Genomic DNA, 22,175 nt, shown 5'->3' on the forward strand with positions numbered 1-22,175 from the left:
TTGAACAGTGAGAGACAGAGTAACAACAACAAAATCTAGAAAAACGCATGTCAAAAATGTTATGAATTGATTTGCATTTTAATTAGGGAAATAAGTATTTGACCCCTCTGCAAAACATGACTTAGTACTTGGTGGCAAAACCCTTGTTGGCAATCACAGAGGTCAGACGTTTCTTGTAGTTGGCCACCAGGTTTGCAGACATCTCAGGATGGATTTTGTCCCACTCCTCTTTGCAGATCTTCTCCAAGTCATTAAGGTTTCGAGGCTGACGTTTGGCAACTCGAACCTTCAGCTCCCTCCACAGATTTTCTATGGGATTAAGGTCTGGAGACTGGCTAGGCCACTCCAGGACCTTAATGTGCTTCTTCTTGAGCCACTCCTTTATTGCCTTGGCCATGTGTTTTGGGTCATTGTCATGCTGGAATACCCATCCACGACCCATTTTCAATGCCCTGGCTGAGGGAAGGAGGTTCTCACCCAAGATTTGACGGTACATGGCCCCGTCCATTGTCCCTTTGATGCGGTGAAGTTGTCCTGTCCTCTTAGCAGAAAAACACCCCCAAAGCATAATGTTTCCACCTCCATGTTTGACGGTGGGGATGTTGTTCTTGGGGTCATAGGCAGCATTCCTCCTCCTCCAAACACGGCAAGTTGAGTTGATGCCAAAGAGCTCGATTTTGGTCTCATCTGACCACAACACTTTCACCCAGTTCTCCTCTGAATCATTCAGATGTTCATTGGCAAACTTCAGACGGGCCTGTATATGTGCTTTCTTGAGCAGGGGGACCTTGCGGGCGCTGCAGGATTTCAGTCCTTCACGGCGTAGTGTGTTACCAATTGTTTTCTTGGTGACTATGGTCCCAGCTGCCTTGAGATCATTGACAAGATCCTCCCGTGTAGTTCTGGGCTGATTCCTCACCGTTCTTATGATCATTGCAACTCCACGAGGTGAGATCTTGCATGGAGCCCCAGGCCAAGGGAGATTGACAGTTATTTTGTGTTTCTTCCATTTGCGAATAATCGCACCAACTGTTGTCACCTTCTCACCAAGCTACCTCCTGAGTGGCGCAGTGGTCTAAGGCACTGCATCGCAGTGCTAACTGTGCCACTAGAGATCCTGGTTCGAATCCAGGCTCTGTCGCAGCCGGCCGCGACCAGGAGACTCATGGGGCGGCGCACAATTGGTCCAGCGTCGTCCAGGGTAGGGGAGGGAATGGCCGGCAGGGATGTAGCTCAGTTGATAGAGCATGGCGTTTGCAACGCCAGGGTTGTGGGTTCGATTCCCACGGGGGGCCAGTATAAAAAAAAATATATAAAAAAATATGTATTCACTAACTGTAAGTCGCTCTGGATAAGAGCGTCTGCTAAATGACTAAAATGTAAATGTAAATGTAAGCTGCTTGGCGATGGTCTTGTAGCCCATTCCAGCCTTGTGTAGGTCTACAATCTTGTCCCTGACATCCTTGGAGAGCTCTTTGGTCTTGGCCATGGTGGAGAGTTTGGAATCTGATTGAATGATTGCTTCTGTGGACAGGTGTCTTTTATACAGGTAACAAGCTGTGATTATGAGCACTCCCTTTAAGAGTGTGCTCCTAATCTCAGCTCGTTACCTGTATAAAAGACACCTGGGAGCCAGAAATCTTTCTGATTGAGAGGGGGTCAAATACTTATTTCCGTCATTAAAATGCAAATCAATTTATAACATTTTTGACATGCGTTTTTCTAGATTTTTGTTGTTGTTATTCTGTCTCTCACTGTTCAAATAAACCTACCATTAAAATGATAGACTGATCATTTCTTTGTCAGTGGGCAAACATACAAAATCAGCAGGGGATCAAATACTTTTTTCCCTCACTGTACAAAAAAATGTCAATTGAAAAAAGGTAAAATGAAACGCAGCTAATTTGCAGTCTTTCCAGCTTCAGGTTGAAGTGATTGTGTTACTGTAGCTGTGTTGTTGGCTAGCTCCTCTGAACAACAGTGTCCTGATGAGTGAGCACATTTTCTTTGCCAGGTGAAATCGCGCCTCATTAGCTCATTTGTTATGGATGTATCCAAATAAATGTCACTAGAAAACAGCTTAAACAAATGCAAATGCAGCTACTTTGCTGTTATTCTGGCTGCACTTTTTGACATGACTGTAAATTAGCCGTAGTTGACTAGCTAGCAAGCAAGGGATAAGAACGTTGCCAGCCAGTATGGCAATGGAACATTTAGAATGAACGACTGGGTCGCGTCCATAGATACAGAACAAAAATACTTGAATATGTTGGTAACCCGTTGTATAGAAGTGATAATGCCCTCAAAGCCGGTGTTTGGAGGATAAATTGGCACGGTTTGTGTTGGGCCTAACAACACCCGTGCCAATATATCCTCCAAACACTGGCTTCTTTGGCATTATCATTTAAACATATCATACCCCCCAAAAGATGCTAATCTCACCTGTTATTGTAATGAGAGGTTAGCATCTTTTGGGGGTATGATATTTGTGCGTCTGTAACTTTCTCACTCATCATTATTCACGATTCATTCAGGATTATTCGTCATCATGGTAGCATCCACATTAATGTAGAAGTGTTTAGAAACATATTATATTCTTGTTTACAATAAAAGTTACCCCAAAATGACACACTACATTATATACCATTCATTTCTATTGGGCACAACATAATCTGAAACACAACCAAAAAAACAGAAAATGCATCCAACAAATTTGTAGAGTCACAAGCTCAAATACTTAACTTTTTGCTACTTTAATACACATATAAGTGAATTTGTCCCAATACTTTCAGTCCCCTAAAATGGGGGCACTATGTACAAGAACATTTCAAAAATGGATGAAAATACCCTCAAATTAAAAATGGCAGTCTGCACTTTAACTTCATAGTCATTGTTTGATTTCAAATCCAAACGTTTGGAGTATAGTAAAAAATGTTTCACAGTCCCAATAATTACGGAGGGCACTGTACTTGTGTATCGTTTTTCTGTATTGTGTTTTATGTAGACTGCAGGAAGAGTAGCAGTCACTAAGTTAATAGTGAAGAAGCGATCCTAATAAACATACTGTATACTTCATTTAATTTATTCTGGTATACCGTTTTGAAGCAATCGCAGCTGTAATCGGATATTATTTTGGGGGTAATCGGATTTCTATTTGAAAAGAGCGGTGATAAATCAAGATTATCTTTCGGATATAAGTGCCTTCTTCTCAACTTACCTGCATTTCATATCATTGTTTGTCACCGTCACAGAGCCTCTTGGCGCTGTAGTCCCTTATATCTCAGTCTGGTACAAACCAATCATTAATCACAACAGCAACAGTGAACTTTATGTCCACAGCTCAGTGCCCTTTGAGGTATCATCTAATAGCCGTGGGTCATAAATAGTGATGTGTTTCATGAGCACCGACAACACAAGGATAATTCTGGCCCAGTGGACTGGAGCCAAAGGAACTATTGCGTTGTGATGAACTATGTGTCTGGGCCAAGTGGGTGTGAATCAGGAGGTAGAGCGAGATAGCGGGATAGAGGGATGCAGGGAGGGAGGGAGGAATGCAGAGACGTAAATTAGTGGCCGCTCCATACCTAGCTTTTTGTCTCCGGGTAGAACATCTCTGTCTGGGGATTTTCAGTTTTATAGGCTGTTGAGATGTTTTTATGCTGACTCTTAGAAACATGCTGTTACTTTTAACACTTATCTACTGGACTATAAATAGCAAGCTGGGTCTCAGAAAGTCCATGTGCTTGGATTCACATCTATAATGTTGTTTTTGTAAACAATCATAATTGAAATACTCTCTCTCTCTCTCTCTCTCTCTCTCTCTCTCTCTCTCTCTCTCTCTCTCTCTCTCTCTCTCTCTCTCTCTCTCTCTCTCTCTCTCTCTCTCTCTCTCTCTCTCTCTCTCTCTCTCTCTTTCTCTCTCTCCCCCCCCCCCCCTCAGGTACAAGATGTTGAACCAAGAGGAGGGCGAGTACTACAACGTGCCCATCTCAGAGGAGGATGACGGGAACGAGGAGCTCAGACAGAAGTTTGAGGTGAGGCCTCAGAGACAGGACTGGAGAACATATTATCCCAATGTCTTTGGTTACTATAGCCCTTCCTTCTTTCATCAAACATTCTGTGTTTTTATTACACGTTTATGACAGTCGTGATATGTCTCTTTGTATGCCTCTTAGTTTGTATGAGTGACTTCTGTTTTCTTCTAGTGTGTCATATAGTAACAAGTGTGTTTTTTTATGTTTATGATATCTACATGTTATGTTTGTGACTATAGCTAAGTGAACTAATCAAATTAAGTCATTGAGTCCTGATGGCTTCTTCCAAAGCCACTCCACAACCACATTAAACTGGCATAATTTAATTTGGCCCTTCTCCATGATATGTTTGCATTTCAAAATGGCCACCATCCCCCTCCAGACCGTAAGCACTGGACATAAAAGGGTCAGGGATTCTCCATGGAAACAGGGCTGTTAATTAAAACTCTGTTGCGCTGCTCGTCTGTCTTCGGCGCCCAATGAGAGGCTGCCTCGTTGTTAATTACTCTGGGTGGCTCACAGGTGGGGTGGTCTTTTTCTCTTCCTCCTCCAAGACAATAGTACATTCAGCTTTGTAGATACAGGCCTATAGAATATGGTAGGATTTGACCTTTGACCCCCGATGTTCTAGAATCAGTGGAAACTCAGACTGGTGTCACTGTAAAGCAGTCAGTTCATCAGCACAGACATGGATTTGGGCAGGCAGGAATCCTGAGAATATCAGTTTTAGTTTATATTTTAATTATATTCCAAAAGCTTCATCATTGATTGAATGATATGGATAGGTCAGGGGTGTCAAACTAATTTAGCCCCTGGGGCCGCATTCGGGCTTTAACGAGGTCCGGAGGGCCGCAGTGAAAATGGGTTATATTTCCTTGCCATCAGAATTTGCAAAATATTGTCCTCTATCCATCGTCTTTCGAATTTTTGATGCTCCCTGACTGTCTAGTGATTTATTAGCAAGCTGGACAGTCAAGAAACTGTATTTATGTAGGTCCATTGACTGTGCACAGTGATTATAAGCGAGCTGGACAGTCAAGAAACTGAATGAATATAAGTCCATTATCATTTCTACATAGTTTCGATTTGGGTTTAGTCATTTTAAAGTATATTGAGTTTTTACTCAAACCACCTATGCATTAGATTTTCATTCTAGAACTGTTATTCCGTTTCTTTCAGTTACTCTTGTGTTGCCCTTTGGGTACATCAGGTAGATACTGCCGATGGCCTTTTGTTACATTTAGACTGAGCCTTGTCCAATAGACAGAGGCTGGTAACAGTAAATAGAATACAGTATTGATGGATATGCTTGACCCATCCATTGCCCTTTCACTTCTCGGTCATATTGAGTGCAGACTCGGCCTGGGGCCACAGACATCACACTGTGTACCCAGCAGGGCCCTCTCTCTCTGTCTCTCTCTGTCTCTCTCTCTCTGTCTCTCTCTCTCTCTCTCCCCCCCTCCCCTCTCTCTCTCAATTCAATTCAATTTGCTTTATTGGCATGACGTAACAATGTACATATTGCCAAAGCTTACTTTGGATATTTACACTATTAACATAATTAAAATAATAATAATCAATATTGTCAATGGGACAACAGTAACAACAATAACCAAGGGTCAAAATAACCATTGAACAATAACAATATAGAGGACAGGTTGTTTGTTCTGTCAGACACTGTCCCTCATCTTATGGCAGGCAGCAATGTAGTGCGCTGCCAACCCACAGCTCTCTGCGTCCTCCCCCAACAGGACGGGTAGCCTATTCTCATCAGAGAGGTCTTTGAAACTTTGAAAAACAGTTTCAAATTTGGGGTAATGACACTCTCAAATTGTTTTATATTTTTGACATTTTGTCAGGAAATGCAGCTCTGTCTCAGGTTCTGCTGTGGTGCAGTGGTTGCACAGCCTTTCCTCTACAGGGAGCCATGTTTTCCTGTGTCTACCCTTCTCAATGGCAAGGCTGTGCTCACTGAGCCTGTACTTTGTCAAGGTTTTTCTAAGGTTTTGATCAGTTACCATGGTCAAATAGTTAGCCACGGTGTACTGTCGATTTAGGGCCAAATAGCACTGCATTTTACTTTGTGCTTGTGCTTCTGTTTCCCAATAAGCAATGTAGTTTTGTTTTGACTGTGTTGTAATTTGGTTTATTCTGATTGATTGGATGTTCTGGTCCTGAGGCTTCAGTGTGTTAGTAGAACAGGTTTGTGAACTCAGCCCCAGGACCAGCTCTCTCTCTCTCTCTCTCTCTCTCTCTCTGTCTTCTCTCTCTCTCGCCCTCTTTCTCTCTCTCTCTCTCTCTCTCTCTCTCTCTCTCTCTCTCTCTCTCTCTCTCTCTGTCTTCTCTCTCTCTCGCCTCTTTCTCTCTCTCTCTCTCTCTCTCTCTCTCTCTCTCTCTCTCTCTCTCTCTCTCTCTCTCTCTCTCTCTCTCTCTCTCTCTCTCTCTCTCTCTCTCTTTTCCCCCCCCCCCCCTGCCCTCTTCTCTCTCTGTCAGCCCTAATTGAGGTCAGGTTGTGAATGGATGCCAGTTCTCAGGAGGGCATTTAAGGCGGGCTGTAACTCAGAGATCGTCTCTGTATCTGTCCAGCCTTATCCACCCCATCATCCACCCCCTCCCTCCCTCTAACTCTATCCATTGCTCACCTTCCATCATCAGGGGGAGTGGAGGGATGGAGGGGTTAGAGTCGGAGGGGGAGAGATGGAGGGGTTGATGGGGTGGAAAGATGGTCATTGTGGGACTAGGAGGAGACGTAGACGTAGAGCAGGGGGAAGGGGGGTGATGGAAGTTCTGTCAGCAAGGAAAGACATACAGTAGGTCTCGGGGTACCTGTTGGGCTAAGGCTGGCTTGTTTGTGGTTGCCATAGCAACTATCACCCGCCCTCCTCCCTCGCACTAACAGATACACACACACACACTACATACACACACACACACACTGTCACGATCGTCAAACAGAGATGAGGACCAAGGCGCAGCGTTGCAGGCAAACATACTCTTTAATTAGAGACACGATCAAAACAACAAACGATACGTGACAGTTCACGGTCTAACATAAACAGACTTGAAACAAGATCCCACAAACACAAATGGGAAACAGATAGTTTAAATATGGCTCCCAATCAGAGACAACCAACGACAGCTGACACTCGTTGCCTCTGATTGGGAGCCACTCAGGCCAACATAGAAATACACATACTAGATAAACAAATGAAATGCACACCCTGGCTCAACATACAAGTGTCCCCAGAGCCAGGGCGTGACACACACACACACACACACACACACACACACACACACACACACACACACACACAAACATACATAGATAGATGCACACACAGACATCCAAACACACACAAACACATACCAATGCCCCCCCCATTGACCCGTGTGTTGACGCGGTGTGGTTCTGAGGCAGGGAGCCGCTACAATGTGTGTCCACCTAACACACAAACACACCCTTTAGGCCGACTCAAACCCCCCCTTTCCCCTAATACACACACATACCCCCAGGCAGACACCTCTCACTCTACTCCTGTTGTCACGGATTCTGCCGAGACTGCCCTTCCTTCTGGCTCGGGCAGGCTTCGGCGTTCGTCGTCACCGGAGTACTAGCTGCTGCCGCTCTATGTTATATGTTTCTATGTTCACTTGATTGTTGTCTGTTGTTGCGCACCTGTTCCCCATTATGTTACAGTGGGGAAAAAAAGTATTTAGTCAGCCACCAATTGTGCAAGTTCTCCCACTTAAAAATATGAGAGAGGCCTGTAATTTTCATCATAGGTAAACGTCAACTATGACAGACAAAATCAGGGAAAAAAATCCAGAAATCACATTGTAGGATTTTTTATGAATTTATTTGCAAATTGTGGTGGAAAATAAGTATTTGGTCAATAACAAAAGTTTCTCAATACTTTGTTATATACCCTTTGTTGGCAATGACACAGGTCAAACGTTTTCTGTAAGTCTTAACAAGGTTTTCACACACTGTTGCTGGTATTTTGGCCCATTCCTCCATGCAGATCTCCTCTAGAGCAGTAATGTTTTGGGGCTGTCGCTGGGCAACATGGACTTTCAACTCCCTCCAAAGATTTTCTATGGGGTTGAGATCTGGAGACTGGCTAGGCCACTCCAGGACCATGAAATGCTTCTTACGAAGCCACTCCTTCGTTGCCCGGGCGGTGTGTTTGGGATCATTGTCATGCTGAAAGACCCAGCCACGTTTCATCTTCAATGCCCTTGCTGATGGAAGGAGGTTTTCACTCAAAATCTCACGATACATGGCCCCATTCATTCTTTCCTTTACACGGATCAGTCGTCCTGGTCCCTTTGCAGAAAAACTGCCCCAAAGCATGATGTTTCCACCCCCATGCTTCACAGTAGGTATGGTGTTCTTTGGATGCAACTCAGCATTATTTGTCCTCCAAACACGACGAGTTGAGTTTTTACCAAAAAGTTATATTTTGGTTTCATCTGACCATATGACATTCTCCCAATCCTCTTCTGGATCATCCAAATGCACTCTAGCAAACTTCAGACGGGCCTGGACATGTACTGGCTTAAGCAGGGGGACACGTCTGGCACTGCAGGATTTGAGTCCCTGGCGGCGTAGTGTGCTACTGATGGTAGGCTTTGTTACTTTGGTCCCAGCTCTCTGCAGGTCATTCACTAGGTCCCCCCGTGTGGTTCTGGGATTTTTGCTCACCGTTCTTGTGATCATTTTGACCCCACGGGGTGAGATCTTGTGTGGAGCCCCAGATCGAGGGAGATTATCAGTGGTCTTGTATGTCTTCCATTTTCTAATAATTGCTCCCACAGTTGATTTCTTAAAACCAAGCTGCTTACCTATTGCAGATTCAGTCTTCCCAGCCTGGTGCAGGTCTACAATTTTGTTTCTGGTGTCCTTTGACAGCTCTTTGGTCTTGGCCATAGTGGAGTTTTGAGTGTGACTGTTTGAGGTTGTGGACAGGTGTCTTTTATACTGATAACAAGTTCAAACAGGTGCCATTAATACAGGTAACGAGTGGAGGACAGAGGAGCCTCTTAAAGAAGAAGTTACAGGTCTGTGAGAGCCAGAAATCTAGCTGTTTGTAGGTGACCAAATACTTATTTTCCACCATAATTTGCAAATAAATTCATAAAAAATTCTACAATGTGATTTTCTGGATTTCTTTTTCTCAATTTGTCTGTCATAGTTGACATGTACCTATGATGAAAATTACAGGCCTCTCTCATCTTTTTAAGTGGGAGAACTTGCACAATTGGTGGCTGACTAAATACATTTTTTCCCCACTGTAGTTTGTTACCTTTAACTGGTACGTACAAGAGGTCAGGGGTTAATGGGCTGAGTTCACTTCCTGTTGTTATTTACAGTAACTACTGTGTCTGTCTGTTTGGTCCAAGAAAATAGCTCTCCCTCTGTCTTTCTCTTTCTATCTATGTCTCTTCCTCCCTCTTTCTGTCTCTCCCTATCTCTCTTCCCCTGTCTCCCTCCCCCTCTCACTCTCTGCCTGCCCTTCTCTCTCTATTCCTTTTTCTCTCTCTCTCTCTCCCTTACCGTAACTCTCCCTCCTCTCTCTCTCTCTCTCTCTCTCTCTCTCTCTCTCTCTCTCTCCCTTACCGTAACTCTCCCTCCTCTCTCTCTACCTCTCCCTTACCGTAACTCTCCCTCCTCTCTCTCGCTCTCTCTCTCTCTCTCTCTCCCTTACCGTAACTCTCCCTCCTCTCTCTCTCTCTCTCTCTCCCTTACCGTAACTCTCTCTCTCTATCTCTCTCTCTCTCCCTTACCGTAACTCTCCCTCCTCTCTCTCTCTCTCTCTCTCTCTCCCTTACCGTAACTCTCCCTCCTCTCTCTCTATCTCTCTCTCTCTCTCTCTCTCTCTCTCTCTCTCTCTCTCTCTCTCTCTCTCTCTCTTCCTTACCGTAACTCTCCCTCCTCTCTCATCTGTGCTCTGTGAGACCTCTGGATGCCCACCCTTTGGCCTGTCAAATCTAATGCCTGAGTTTCTCTCCTCCCTTTACCCCGTCTCTCTCCCTCTGTTCCAGGATTGCCAAATTAACTATCACTTCCTAAAGGTATCTCTCCTCTCCTCTGCTCCTCTCCTCCCTTCCGCTGTCTCCTTTCCTCGCCTCTGCTCCTCTCCTCCCTTCCGCTGTCTCCTTTCCTTTCCTTTCCTCTGTTCCTCTTTTTATCTACCTTCTTTGTGTCCAATCACTCATTTTCTCACTCTCATCCTATCTCTGATCATTTGTACGTGGTTTGAGGCTGCTGCAAATAGATCCAGTTTACTAACAATTTGTTCTCAGTGTGGGGTTGGGATTAGCGCAAGAACAAGAGCCATCAGATAGCAGGAATTGCTCTCATAAATCATTGTCTGGAGCTGTAAATGGCCTTGTGTTTTGTTGAGAATAAATCTGTCAAGCTGTAAGGGAAATTTGACAAATTCATTCTGGTATTATATAGTCCTGCAATAAAAAAATATATTGCTTTTCTTTAAATAAATATTGCTTTTCTTTATATATTCATTACAAATCTAGAGTTTATGGAACTACATACATACAGGTAGGCTACTTCCACAATAAAATAGGATAGTATACAAATGTTCTACAGGGCTGCCTTATTGGTTGCGGATCTACTTCCTCATTATATCATCCAATAACCTCTGTAGACCCCAAGGACAGAAGACGGATACATGTTTCAGTGCCTGTTCATTACAGGGACATTGCAGCCAACCCATCCCCCACATACACACTCTGTTCTTCTCCTCCTCTTCACTCGCTCCCCTCCACCATATCTTTTTTCCTCGTCTACCGGTCCTCCACCTCGTCTTTATTATTATTTGATTGTCATTTTTTTGTCATTTAGCAGACGCGCTTATCCAGAGTGACTTACAGTAGTGAGTGCATACATTTTCATACTTTTTTCGTACTGGTCCCCCGTGGGAGTCGAACCCACAACCCTGGCTACCCCGGACCTCTCCCCCCCGTCTCTTATTCCTCCCTCCTTAACTGAATAGGGGGTGTCCATGGATACTGCAGTCACATACACCTAACCTGGATGGACTGGGCATAGGGAAAGGGGATATGGGGGGGTGGGAATTGGGCTGTAACTGGGTGGAAGGAGATTGTTAGTAAATGTTTCCTGTCCATGTCTGTCTGTGTACAGTATGATGTCTGTCCGTGTGTCTGTCTGTGTATGATGTCCGTCTGTCTGTCTGTCATCATCAAACGTTTTGTGTCTTTTTTCTTTGTCTCTCTTATCACTATCTGGTCATATTTCTTCTTCCTGCTTTGTGGCCTGTAGGTTCTTTTTGGATGCTTGGTCTATACTAGAGCAGGACAGGGGGGGAAGTTAAGCTGTGTGCCTATTGCAATGAGAGGTCAATAGAAAGATAGACAGAACAGTTAGTTAGGCACGTCTCCATTTGTTCAGTTTGGACTTTATAGGGCCATAATGTGACTTTTACTATATCTTTATAAACACAAGCATTTCGTTGCACCCGCTAATACATCTGCTAAACTGTGTACGTGACTAATAAATGTATTTATAAACTTTGATTTGAGTATTTTATTTATATCACGTTGTTCATTGCTTATCCACAAGAGGGCAGTATCAAGCCATGTTTTAAAATGCATTGCATGTAGGTGCAGTGAATCGAATACAGCACAATTGTATTTATCATTATATAAAGTTATCATGAAAAGCATGATTTATGACTTGCTGGATTATGGTTTTAGACCCTCAATTTCATAGTGTCAGTTTGTGGTCATTTTTTGTTAAGGAATTTGTCCTAAAGGAAATGCCACTCTAGACAAACTCTATCAGCTCAAAATGATTCTGAATGCATTTGTTTTGTCTTTTGTTAGTGAGAGAAAGAAACGCAATAAGAAAGCCATGGTTTTCGTTTCCCTCAAGTTGAGTCCACACCAGTTACCACTAGCACTTCATTGTAAACCCAGTATGAGCGACTGGGCTCCTGAGATAAAGCGTGTCTGTATGGTAGTGCCACTGAAAGTATGGCTGTGTCTCAGCTGTCAGACATTATTTATTCATCTCTCCCCTGCTGTGGTTGCAGGGCCAGACAAAGGACAAAGCCAAAGTTCAGGTGCGTCCGAGAGGAAGTAAGGCCGGTTTTGCGAGTCTCTTCCTCTCGTTGGCTTCGCTTATAGGTGTGCTGTGGTCTGCATCGCCCAATAGTGTGCTGCCTATACCTTACTAGCTATTTCTAGGCCCCGCGCACTAAACAACCCCTAGCCCCTGTAGCATAGACACTTGTCTAAATATGACAGGAGTGGAAAGGTGTAAGCAATATAGCGAAGTCTTCACCTAGCCTATCAGAGGGCAAGGTGGAGCTGTAACCTTTTGCTTCTACCTATCAAATCCTGTCAGATCTACATGAAGTGAATAGGGTGAGGGGCTAGGAATGATCTGGACTTGTATATAGACGCCATTAACCAAACTAAAGCCGCCTGACCAGTCTATTACACTTTATCTAGCCAATGGGAAACAGCAATATATTGACACAGAGAACCTCACACGTGAAGTGTCAATTTATTGGACAGATTCCAATGGGATCGACTGTCTTTGGTTCAGCTTATTTGGATTGTCGTATATTCTACACAAATGGGCTGCTTCATTGTTATGTGTAGTTTGTAATGCGCGTGGCTGCCAGCCTGTCCAGTGTACTAGACAGACGAGATGAGCTGTAGTGTGGACCGGGTTTAGCATGATTGTGCCAGCTGCTCGATTTGGCCCAGGCTCTTGAGCTGTGTGTGTGTGTGTGTGCGTGCGTGCGAGCGAAGGAGAGATTTGACACCTGTGAGTAAGGGTGAAGAATGAGGATGTCACCCAGGCCGTTGTGACACTGTCATGTTCCCGCTGCCTGGAAAACAGATGGAATATGCCTCTGAGAAATGGAGGTCGCAAGAGTGTGTGAGAATGGGTGTGTGTAGTGCATGTGTGTGTTCGAGGGCAAAAGAGTTTACCAGCTGGCTACTCTGCACATCTTGCTCTGATTATAAACCAAGCATGACTTGACGAGTTTTGAAGCTTTGAAGAGTATGTAGTGCGATTGATACTTGATTGAATGGCACATTGACCAATGACAATGCATTATCACTGAGGGTTTTGCCAGTGATTAATTAAAACATGTTTAGATGAATTTGAACATTTTGACCTAAGGTTACCATAATAGGTTACCATAATGACAAGGTCAGGAGTATTTAACAGGTGTACTATAGTTCCATATTTACTTTTTTATACCCTCTGTGTCTATCTGTGTTCCGTCTGCTCCAAAGTTTATTATTTGAATCATTTTTAATGTTGAATTGTGTTATATATTTTATTATATAAGGCTGCACAGCAGTGTGTGTGTGTGTGTGTGTGTGTGTGTGTGTGTGTGTCGTGTGTGTGTGTCTCACGCCGTTCCCTTCTTCTCACCACACACAGAAAGCCAAGCTGGGCCCTGGTACTAAGAAGGTGATCTCTCCATCAGATGACAGCAGGTCTAATCTACCTTCTAACAACCTGGACTCTGTCAAACTCACCGACTTCAACTTCCTGGCCGTGCTGGGGAAAGGCAGCTTTGGCAAGGTGAGCCAGGATTTTACTTGTATTATTGAGGTAAAGGGGTAGTTTCCCAGACACAGATTAAACCTAGTCCTGGACAGAAAAGCACTTTCATTGGAGATTCTCCATTGATCTTGTTTTTTAGTCCAGGACTAGGTTTAATCTGTGTCTGGGAAACAGCCTCACTATGATTCGTCGGTAGTTAATCTAATTGGCTTCTAAAATCAGCTATCCAACTTGTCATGTTGAATGTCCTGTGTACCACGGGATATTATCTATCGGACAAATCTGAAATGGAGTAAAATCCAAGTCTATGTTGGTGTACGTGAGCAAAATCTAGGACTTGGTCACATCATCCATAATTTACACAAAACAGAGCCATACAATTAATGAGTACAATGCAATGTTTTGGCTTAGACCGTCCGTACCTCGATGTAACACAGCGTGAATAAATGAGTATATCCATTCGTCAGTTGAGTAATAAGCATACAGTAACAACATAACAGTTGAGTTAATAACATTACTATCCGCATTAAGCCACCCTATTAGAAGCCTTCAGTCTAACCTTTGACCTCTCGTGTTCCTGTGTGCTAGGTGATACTGGCAGAGATGAAGCCCACAGATGATCTGTACGCCATCAAGATCCTGAAGAAGGATGTGGTGATCCAGGATGATGATGTGGAGTGTACCATGATAGAAAAGAGAGTCCTGGCCCAGCAGGACAAACCACCCTTCCTCACTTCACTCCACTCCTGCTTCCAGACCGTGGTATGGAGACTACGGACACACACATGCACAAGGGGATAAACACACACACATACACACACGTGGGCATATGGGCACGCGCACATGCACATGTACAAACACACAATTACTTGCTTTTTGCTGTCCATCGATGTTGATGATTACGTTGCTCCCAACTCTCATAAGTGTGGTTATTGTGGTGGGGTAGGGTTTGTGCCATTGCATGTGTCTGTGCAGGCCACACACATACACACACACACACACACTCACTCATCAAGCTCCTCTATGACGCACACACACATACACACCACACATGTATATACCCACACAAAGTTCAATGAAGTTTTTCTTTGTTTTAATCTGTCAGCTTTCTCAGCACTTTCTCATTCCTCCTTAATGTTTAATCCCTCAATCTCTCTCAGGCAGAGACGACAAAGGGCAGGCGGTGGCCAACACACACACACACATGCACACACACACATGCACACACACACACACACACACACACACACACACACACACGCACACATCTCCAAAGTGGAAATAGAAAATTCTATGCATTTTAAGTGAGTCCAAATCCTCTTCACAATAAGATGCCTCGATCACTTTGAGGGTAATTGTTTAAGAAAACCATTTGCCTTGTCTGACAGGTTATGTAAAGCTAATGATGAGAAAAGTACATAAAATACCGTAAGCCTTATTATAATCTCGCAGCGTGATTTAATTTCAAACTATTCTTCAACAATGTGCGTTATAAGGAGCTGATTATTTAACTAGGGGTTAGTAAGCTGAGGAATACATGAATAGTCGCCTCTTCAGAACGCACAATGTTGAAGAAAAGTTTCGAATTAATTCACACTTCCAGATTATAATTAAGCGATAAGGCTCGAGGAGGTGTGGTATATGACCAATATACCACGGCTAAGGGCTGTTCTAAGGCACGACGTAATGCAGAGTGTCTGGATACAGCCCTTAGCCGTGGTATATTGGCCATATACCACAAACCCCCAAGGTGCCTTATTGCTATTTTAAACTAGTTACCAACGTAATTAGACCAGTAAATAGTAATTTATTGTCATACCCGTGGTACACAGTCTGATATACCACAGCTTTCAGACAATCAGTACTCAGAGCTCGAACCACCCTGTTTATAATGAGGTGTATGGTATGTTTTGCACTTTGCACAAGTCTTTTGCGCTACGAAAATGTCTCCATGTGACTAGTGCAGGACAGACCGGTGAAGAGGCTATCTGAGGGATTTACTTCAGTTTGACTAGACATAATGGAGTCATACATAGGAAATATTTCTGAGGGGTATACCTTTTCCTCTCATGTTGTTGTTGTTTTGCTTTCTATAGTACTTAACACTCCTACCATATCCCCTATATGTGACTCAATACTACACAACAGCCTCACCATTGGGTCCTACAGTATAATGAAGAAAGCCTCTCTGTTTTTTATGACACAGTAAATGACGGTAGAACAGATGCCAACCCCAAGAAATATGAAAAACAATGTTAAATGATATTAAACACCCCCATCTCTGTCTCCCTCTCTGCCCAGGACCGGCTGTACTTTGTCATGGAGTTTGTCAATGGAGGGGACCTCATGTACCACATCCAACAAGCGGGCAAGTTCAAAGAGCCACAGGCAGTGTAAGTTACCCTCTTCCCTCGCTTTCACCTTTTAAATAGGGGGAATAAAAGAGTGTGAAAGAGAAATAAATAGAGGGCTTGGAAGAGCGAGGGGGAACTAGACTGGGCACTGCAAAGTACAGTGGAGAAAGAGAAACGACAGCCTAGGTATAAGAATTCATATTTCTATCAGAATGTGTCCAGTCTATAGCTGAAGCACATTTACAGTCCTTTACAGTCCTTCCTGTTGAAATTAATGGCTTCAGGGTTGTCTAACATGGAGCATGTCGTTGCAGGTTCTATGCAGCAGAGATCGCTGTTGGCCTGTTCTTCCTGCACAAGAAAGGAGTGATTTACAGGTGGGTCTTCTTCCAGTGTATACCAACTCAGAGGCACTTTATCCCATTCTAGGATCACTGTACATAAACTCAGCAAAAAAAGAAACGTCCTCTCACTGTCAACTGCGTTTATTATCAGCAAACTTAACATGTGTAAATATTTGTATGAACATAACAAGATTCAACAACTGAGACATAAACTGAACAAGTTCCACAGTCATGTGACTAACAGAAATTGAATAATGTGTCCCTGAACGAAGGGGGGGGGGGGGGGGGGTCAAAATCAAAAGTAACAGTCAGTATCTGGTGTGGCCACCAGCTGCATTAAGTACTGCAGTGCATCTCCTCGTCATGGACTGCACCAGATTTGCCAGTTCTTGCTGTGAGATGTTACCCCACTCTTCCACCAAGGCACCTGCAAGTTCCCGGACATTTCTGTGGGGAATGGCCCTAGCCCTCACCCTCCGATCCAACAGGTCCCAGACGTGCTCAATGAGATTGAAGAGCACTTTTTGCCAGTCCTGTCTGGTCCAGCGACAGTGGGTTTGTGCCCATAGGCGACGTTGTTGCCGGTGATGTCTGGTGAGGAACTGCCTTACAACAGACCTACAAGCCCTCAGTCCAGCCTCTCTCAGCCTATTGCGGACAGTCTGAGCACTGATGGAGGGATTGTGCGTTCCTGGTGTAACTCGGGCAGTTGTTGTTGCCATCCTGTACCTGTCCCGCAGGTGTGATGTTCGGATGTACCGATCCTGTGCAGGTGTTGTTACACGTGGTCTGCCACTGCGAGGACGATCAGCTGTCCATCCTGTCTCCCTGTAGCGCTGTCTTAGGCGTCTCACAGTACGGACATTGCAATTTATTGCCCTGGCCACATCTGCAGTCCTCATGCCTCCTTGCAGCATGCCTAAGGCACATTCACGCAGATGAGCAGGGTCCCTGGGCATCTTTCTTTTGGCGTTTTTCAGAGTCAGTAGAAAGGCCTCTTTAGTTTCCTAAGTTTTCATAACTGTGACCTTAATTGCCTACCATCTGTAAGCTGTTAGTGTCTTAACGACCATGTTCATTAATTGTTTATGGTTAATTGAACAAGCATGGGAAACGGTGTTTAAACCCTTTACAATGAAGATCTGTGAAGTTATTTGGATTTTTATTAATTATCTTTGAAAGACAGGGTCCTGAAAGGGGGACGTTTCTTTTTTTGCTGAGTTTAGTTTGTCAAACCATTAATTAATCAATTTAATCATTTAAATGTAAGGAAGTAACCGGAGTGGTGTAGAAAATGCCCCAAAATGGTCGTCTTCATTTGGACCTTGTCACATGATGCGGGTGTCTCCTGCAGGGATCTGAAGCTTGACAACGTGATGCTGGACTCGGAGGGCCACATTAAGATCGCTGACTTTGGCATGTGTAAAGAGAACATATACGAGGGAGTGACCACTCGCACCTTCTGTGGGACGCCCGACTACATCGCCCCAGAGGTAGGAACAGGGGTAGTGTGTGGGGAGGGGGAGGGTGGTCATTTTTGTCATTGTCTGGCCTGCGCCCCCGTCTCCGGGGCGATCCACATCCGAGTCGACAGCTCAGGGGACACACACACACACACACACACACACACACACTCCAGCTGACTCTGACAAACATCCTTGTGCCCTTGGGTTGGTTCAAGCTTATCACAGAGAAGCCAAGGTCTACATATCATTGATTGTCTATGTAGGCTATGTCCTGTTGGAAAAGCAGCCTGCCTCAGCATCCTATTCAGGGAAGAAACACTGAACCCCGGCCGTAGAGAGTAACAATGCTATTTTAGTATAAATACTCATGTAAGCGCTATTTAAACCACATAAAAAGGTGTGGAAACACCCTTTACGTGCATTTACCCACCATTTAGGTGCATCCTATAGCATCCTAGCGTCTTGTTTTCTATTGATTTGTATCAGCACATCCACCACAGTGCCTCTACTGAACATTTTAAGTTAGAAAAACGTCAGTCTCTACTGAACATTTTGAGTTAGAAAGACTACAGTCTCAACTGAACTTTTTGAGTTAGAAAGACTACAGTCTCTACTGAACTTTTTGAGTTAGAAAGACTACAGTCTCTACTGAACTTTTTGAGTTAGAAAGACTACAGTCTCTACTGAACTTTTTGAGTTAGAAAGACTACAGTCTCTACTGAACTTTTTTAGGTAGAAAGACTAGTGTCTACTGAACATTTTGAGTTAGAAAGACTACAGTCTCTACTGAACTTTTTTAGTTAGAAAGACTAGTGTCTACTGAACATTTTGAGTTAGAAGGACTACAGTGTCTACTAAACATTTTGAGTTAGAAAGACTACAGTGCTTCTACTGAACACTTTGAGTTAGAAAGAGAGCATTTTGGGTGAGAATCTGCCCTAGATGTAACCAACCCAGTCAAGCACTGCCCAGTGAGGGACATCATATTGATTTCCTCTAAAACGTCCTCTAAGAGGTTTGGTTTCATGGTTGCCGGGGCTGGGTGGACAAGCTGTGACGGTGGTGGGGTACACACACACAGAGGGTGGTTGGGGTGGTGGTGAACCCCTCGGCTAATGCCCCGTCCAGCTCTCCCAGCAGGGGTTCCAGTCAGGCACTCATAACTCCACACACACTCTCTCTCTTTTTGAGTTTGAGAGACTTGAGTAGATGTCGATACCATTTTATTAGCTCCAATGAAGGGTTGGAAATGGACATTTACCCAAAAGCACAGTTTGAATTGCAGTCTGATTTCTTCATTTCTTCAAGTCTGATTTCTTAATTGAAGTGAAATTGACCTCAACCTCGTAATACGACAAGTTTAGCTTCCCCTATATGTATGTTTTATTCATATTGTCTTGCTATTTATGCTATGTTTTGCAATGTGGAAGTTTGCTATCCTCTGCGTTTGTCTGTGCGTGTGTTCATGCACTTTAGTGTCTGTGTGAGAGTGTATGTGTGCATGTGTTCATGTATCTACACGCACCAGTGTGTGTCCCTTTGCCTGTCTGTGTGGGAGTACTCTTCCGTGTACTGTACGTGTGTGTGTCTCTTAGTTGTCAGGACCCATATGAAAAACAGCTCAGGCGGTCCCCGGGCACCTCTCTCGCTTTCGCCTGTCACCACCGCATTACGTCACACACACACACACACACACACACACACACACACACACACACACACACACACACACACACACACACACACACACACTGCATTGCTCTACTTCTCTCTCTCTTTCCGCTGTTTACCTCTCACCCTGACCTACATAGGCAGCCATGGGAAGGCTCTGAGTGCGTCCCAAATGGCACCCTGTTTCCTATATAGCCCTATGGGCCTTGGTCAAAAGCAGTGCACTATAAAGGGAATAGGGTGTCATTTGGGATGCAGACTCTATCAATCTGAGAGGAACACGTTGGTCACTGTATGCTAATGTGAATTTACAGACTGCGTTACCGGAGTAACAAGCCTGTGAGATAGAGAGGGGGAGGGAGAGATGGAGGCGAGTAGAAATAGGGAGGTAGCGGTAGAGCGAGGTAGAGGTAGAGGGAGAGAGACTGGGAGAGAGAGAGAGAGACTGGGAAAGCGAGCATGATGTCTTAGTTGTTAGGGAATGCAACAACTCACGCTGGCTTTGTCAACAATTTAAGCTGTCAACAACCTTTGCTGGATTACGCTACAACTTATTGTCTGCTTTGGCCATTCTTGGTTATTAAAATAGCATAATATCAGATACACCCTTATGGGCAGATTTTGTATTGTCAACTGAATTTAGCTACTATCTAATACTGTACCCAACTGTAAGTACTCATTTTGCTACACGCCCCAAAAAGTTGCACAACCCTCAAAATAGAAGCTGCTTTAGAGCTATCTTTGGATTGTCCTCTGGCTCCTTGTTTTGGCTTCAACAACTTCACTTCCTATTTTTAGGTTTTGTGCAATTAGTGGTTGCAGTGACAGATTTTTCAGATCAGAGCAATTAGTTCCTGTGTTCAGTCCTCTGTGTTGACAGAGGAAGATGTCGTGAGAGGAAAGAGAGAGGAGAGAGAAAGAGAAACTGGCAAAGTACATTTTTGTACTTTGTCAATGTGCAGTAAACTCAGCCTGACCTCCCATTTTGCCTCGCTCCCCAAAGCCTTTAGTGATAACAGCTAACATTAGCCAAAATGGAGACCCTTCAACTGCTCTGGCGTGCACTGGGTAGCAATTGCCCTACAGATCTAGGATCAGCTTATCTTGCCAATAACCTAACCCTAAACCAATAGAGACAAGTTGATGAGGGTCAACTTGGGGGTAACTCAATATACTTTAAAAGTGCAAAAAATTATTTATTATCTTGTAAGATTCAGTTTGATAAATTAACTGATAACTAAATTCCATTCTAACACAAAGTATAATAAACAGCAAGGATGGAGCCAGGTTAAAAGCCTGCATAGCCAGTAGTTCTCCAGCAGCAGGGTCCCTGATATACAGTAACTTATGGGTAAATCATGTGATGAATCTGCTATTCTACTGAAAGCCCTACTGCCTATCCATTCAACAGTGTGACAGTGTTTGAATGAACACCATCAACCCAGACATTCAGCAGCTATTGTAGCCTAACTAGTAAAATACAATCGCTTCAAAACCTAGCAACAGACTAATGGCTTAATGTTCAGTATGTTCATAGTGATATACGTCGCTTAAATGAATCCAGTAACACTGAGTGAGCCAACATCACTTTAACCTGCTGTAATGTTGTTTCTGAGATCAGGCTGAGGTTGTGTAGTGTTTAGCAGTTATCATCTTGTCTCCTTAGCACAGCGCTCATTAGTTCCTATGTGCAGGAGGCTATATTAGGAGCGGTAGTAGTGGTGGAAGCCTTGAGTAGCTGTGAGCGATCCAGAACTGTCATGTAGCATTAGGCCTGATGTGAGACATCCACTGCAGCTCGGATGTACAAAACCGCACGCACACAATTGTTATTATAATACTTTTTTTATTTAACTAGGCAAGTCAGTTAAGAACAAATTCTTATTTACAATGACGGCCTACCCCGGCCAAACCCGGACGACGCTGGGCCAATTGTGCGCCGCCCTATGGGAACCCAATCACGGCCGGATTGTGATACAGCCTGGAATCGAACCAGGGTCTGTAGTGACGCCTCTAGCACAAATACACGCATTAACAACGCAAGGAAATTTACATTTGCCTGATGTAAAAATACACACACACACACACACACCACACACACACACACACACACACACACACACACACACACACCACACAAGGAAATATACTCTCGCACACATACCAACCCACGCAGAAAAAGTACACATACTGTCCACATACATGAAAACAAACACACACAGGCACACACACACACTCACACACAGTACGTTACATTGAGTGATCTGGCCATAGGCCTTTATGGAGTGTGGGAAATGAAAGAAAACAACATGAGAAAGTGGAGCGACAGGTCATCAGAGTGTATGTCCCTATCACATTAATTATGATGCCAAACCAGAGAAGAGACTGACTGGGACACACACACACACACACACACACACACACACACACACACACTTGCAATCTCTCATATACACAGTTACAGACTGCATTCACACAAACACACACAGTCAGTCACAGACAGACAGACAGACAGACAGACAGACAGACAGACAGACAGACAGACAGACAGACAGACAGAGACCGACACACACACACTTAACTCAAACAGGCATTCTCACAGAAAACCCTACACACACTCCGCCACACAGTGCTGTGCATGGAGTTGAAGGTCACCATTTCCAAAACTGTAAATGCCCGGTGGCATTGCGACAGGCAAGGACAGCGGTGTCACATTGGTGCTCGCTGCAGTA

At 44.1% G+C, this 22,175-nt stretch overlaps 1 protein-coding gene across 1 annotated transcript in view; it reads left to right on the forward strand.

Moving 5' to 3' along the window:
* LOC311131154 (protein kinase C alpha type-like) overlaps window positions 1–22,175 on the forward strand; it is a 206,223-nt gene that overhangs the window by 141,729 nt on the left and 42,319 nt on the right. The window contains 6 exon segments of the mRNA XM_084163991.1: window positions 3,941–4,034; window positions 13,483–13,626; window positions 14,197–14,370; window positions 15,910–16,001; window positions 16,277–16,339; window positions 17,661–17,799. Coding sequence (XP_084020117.1) covers window positions 3,941–4,034; window positions 13,483–13,626; window positions 14,197–14,370; window positions 15,910–16,001; window positions 16,277–16,339; window positions 17,661–17,799 — 706 coding nt within the window.

This window comes from Coregonus lavaretus, assembly GCF_964263955.1.
Source record: "Coregonus lavaretus genome assembly, chromosome: 6".
NCBI lineage: Eukaryota > Metazoa > Chordata > Actinopteri > Salmoniformes > Salmonidae > Coregonus > Coregonus lavaretus.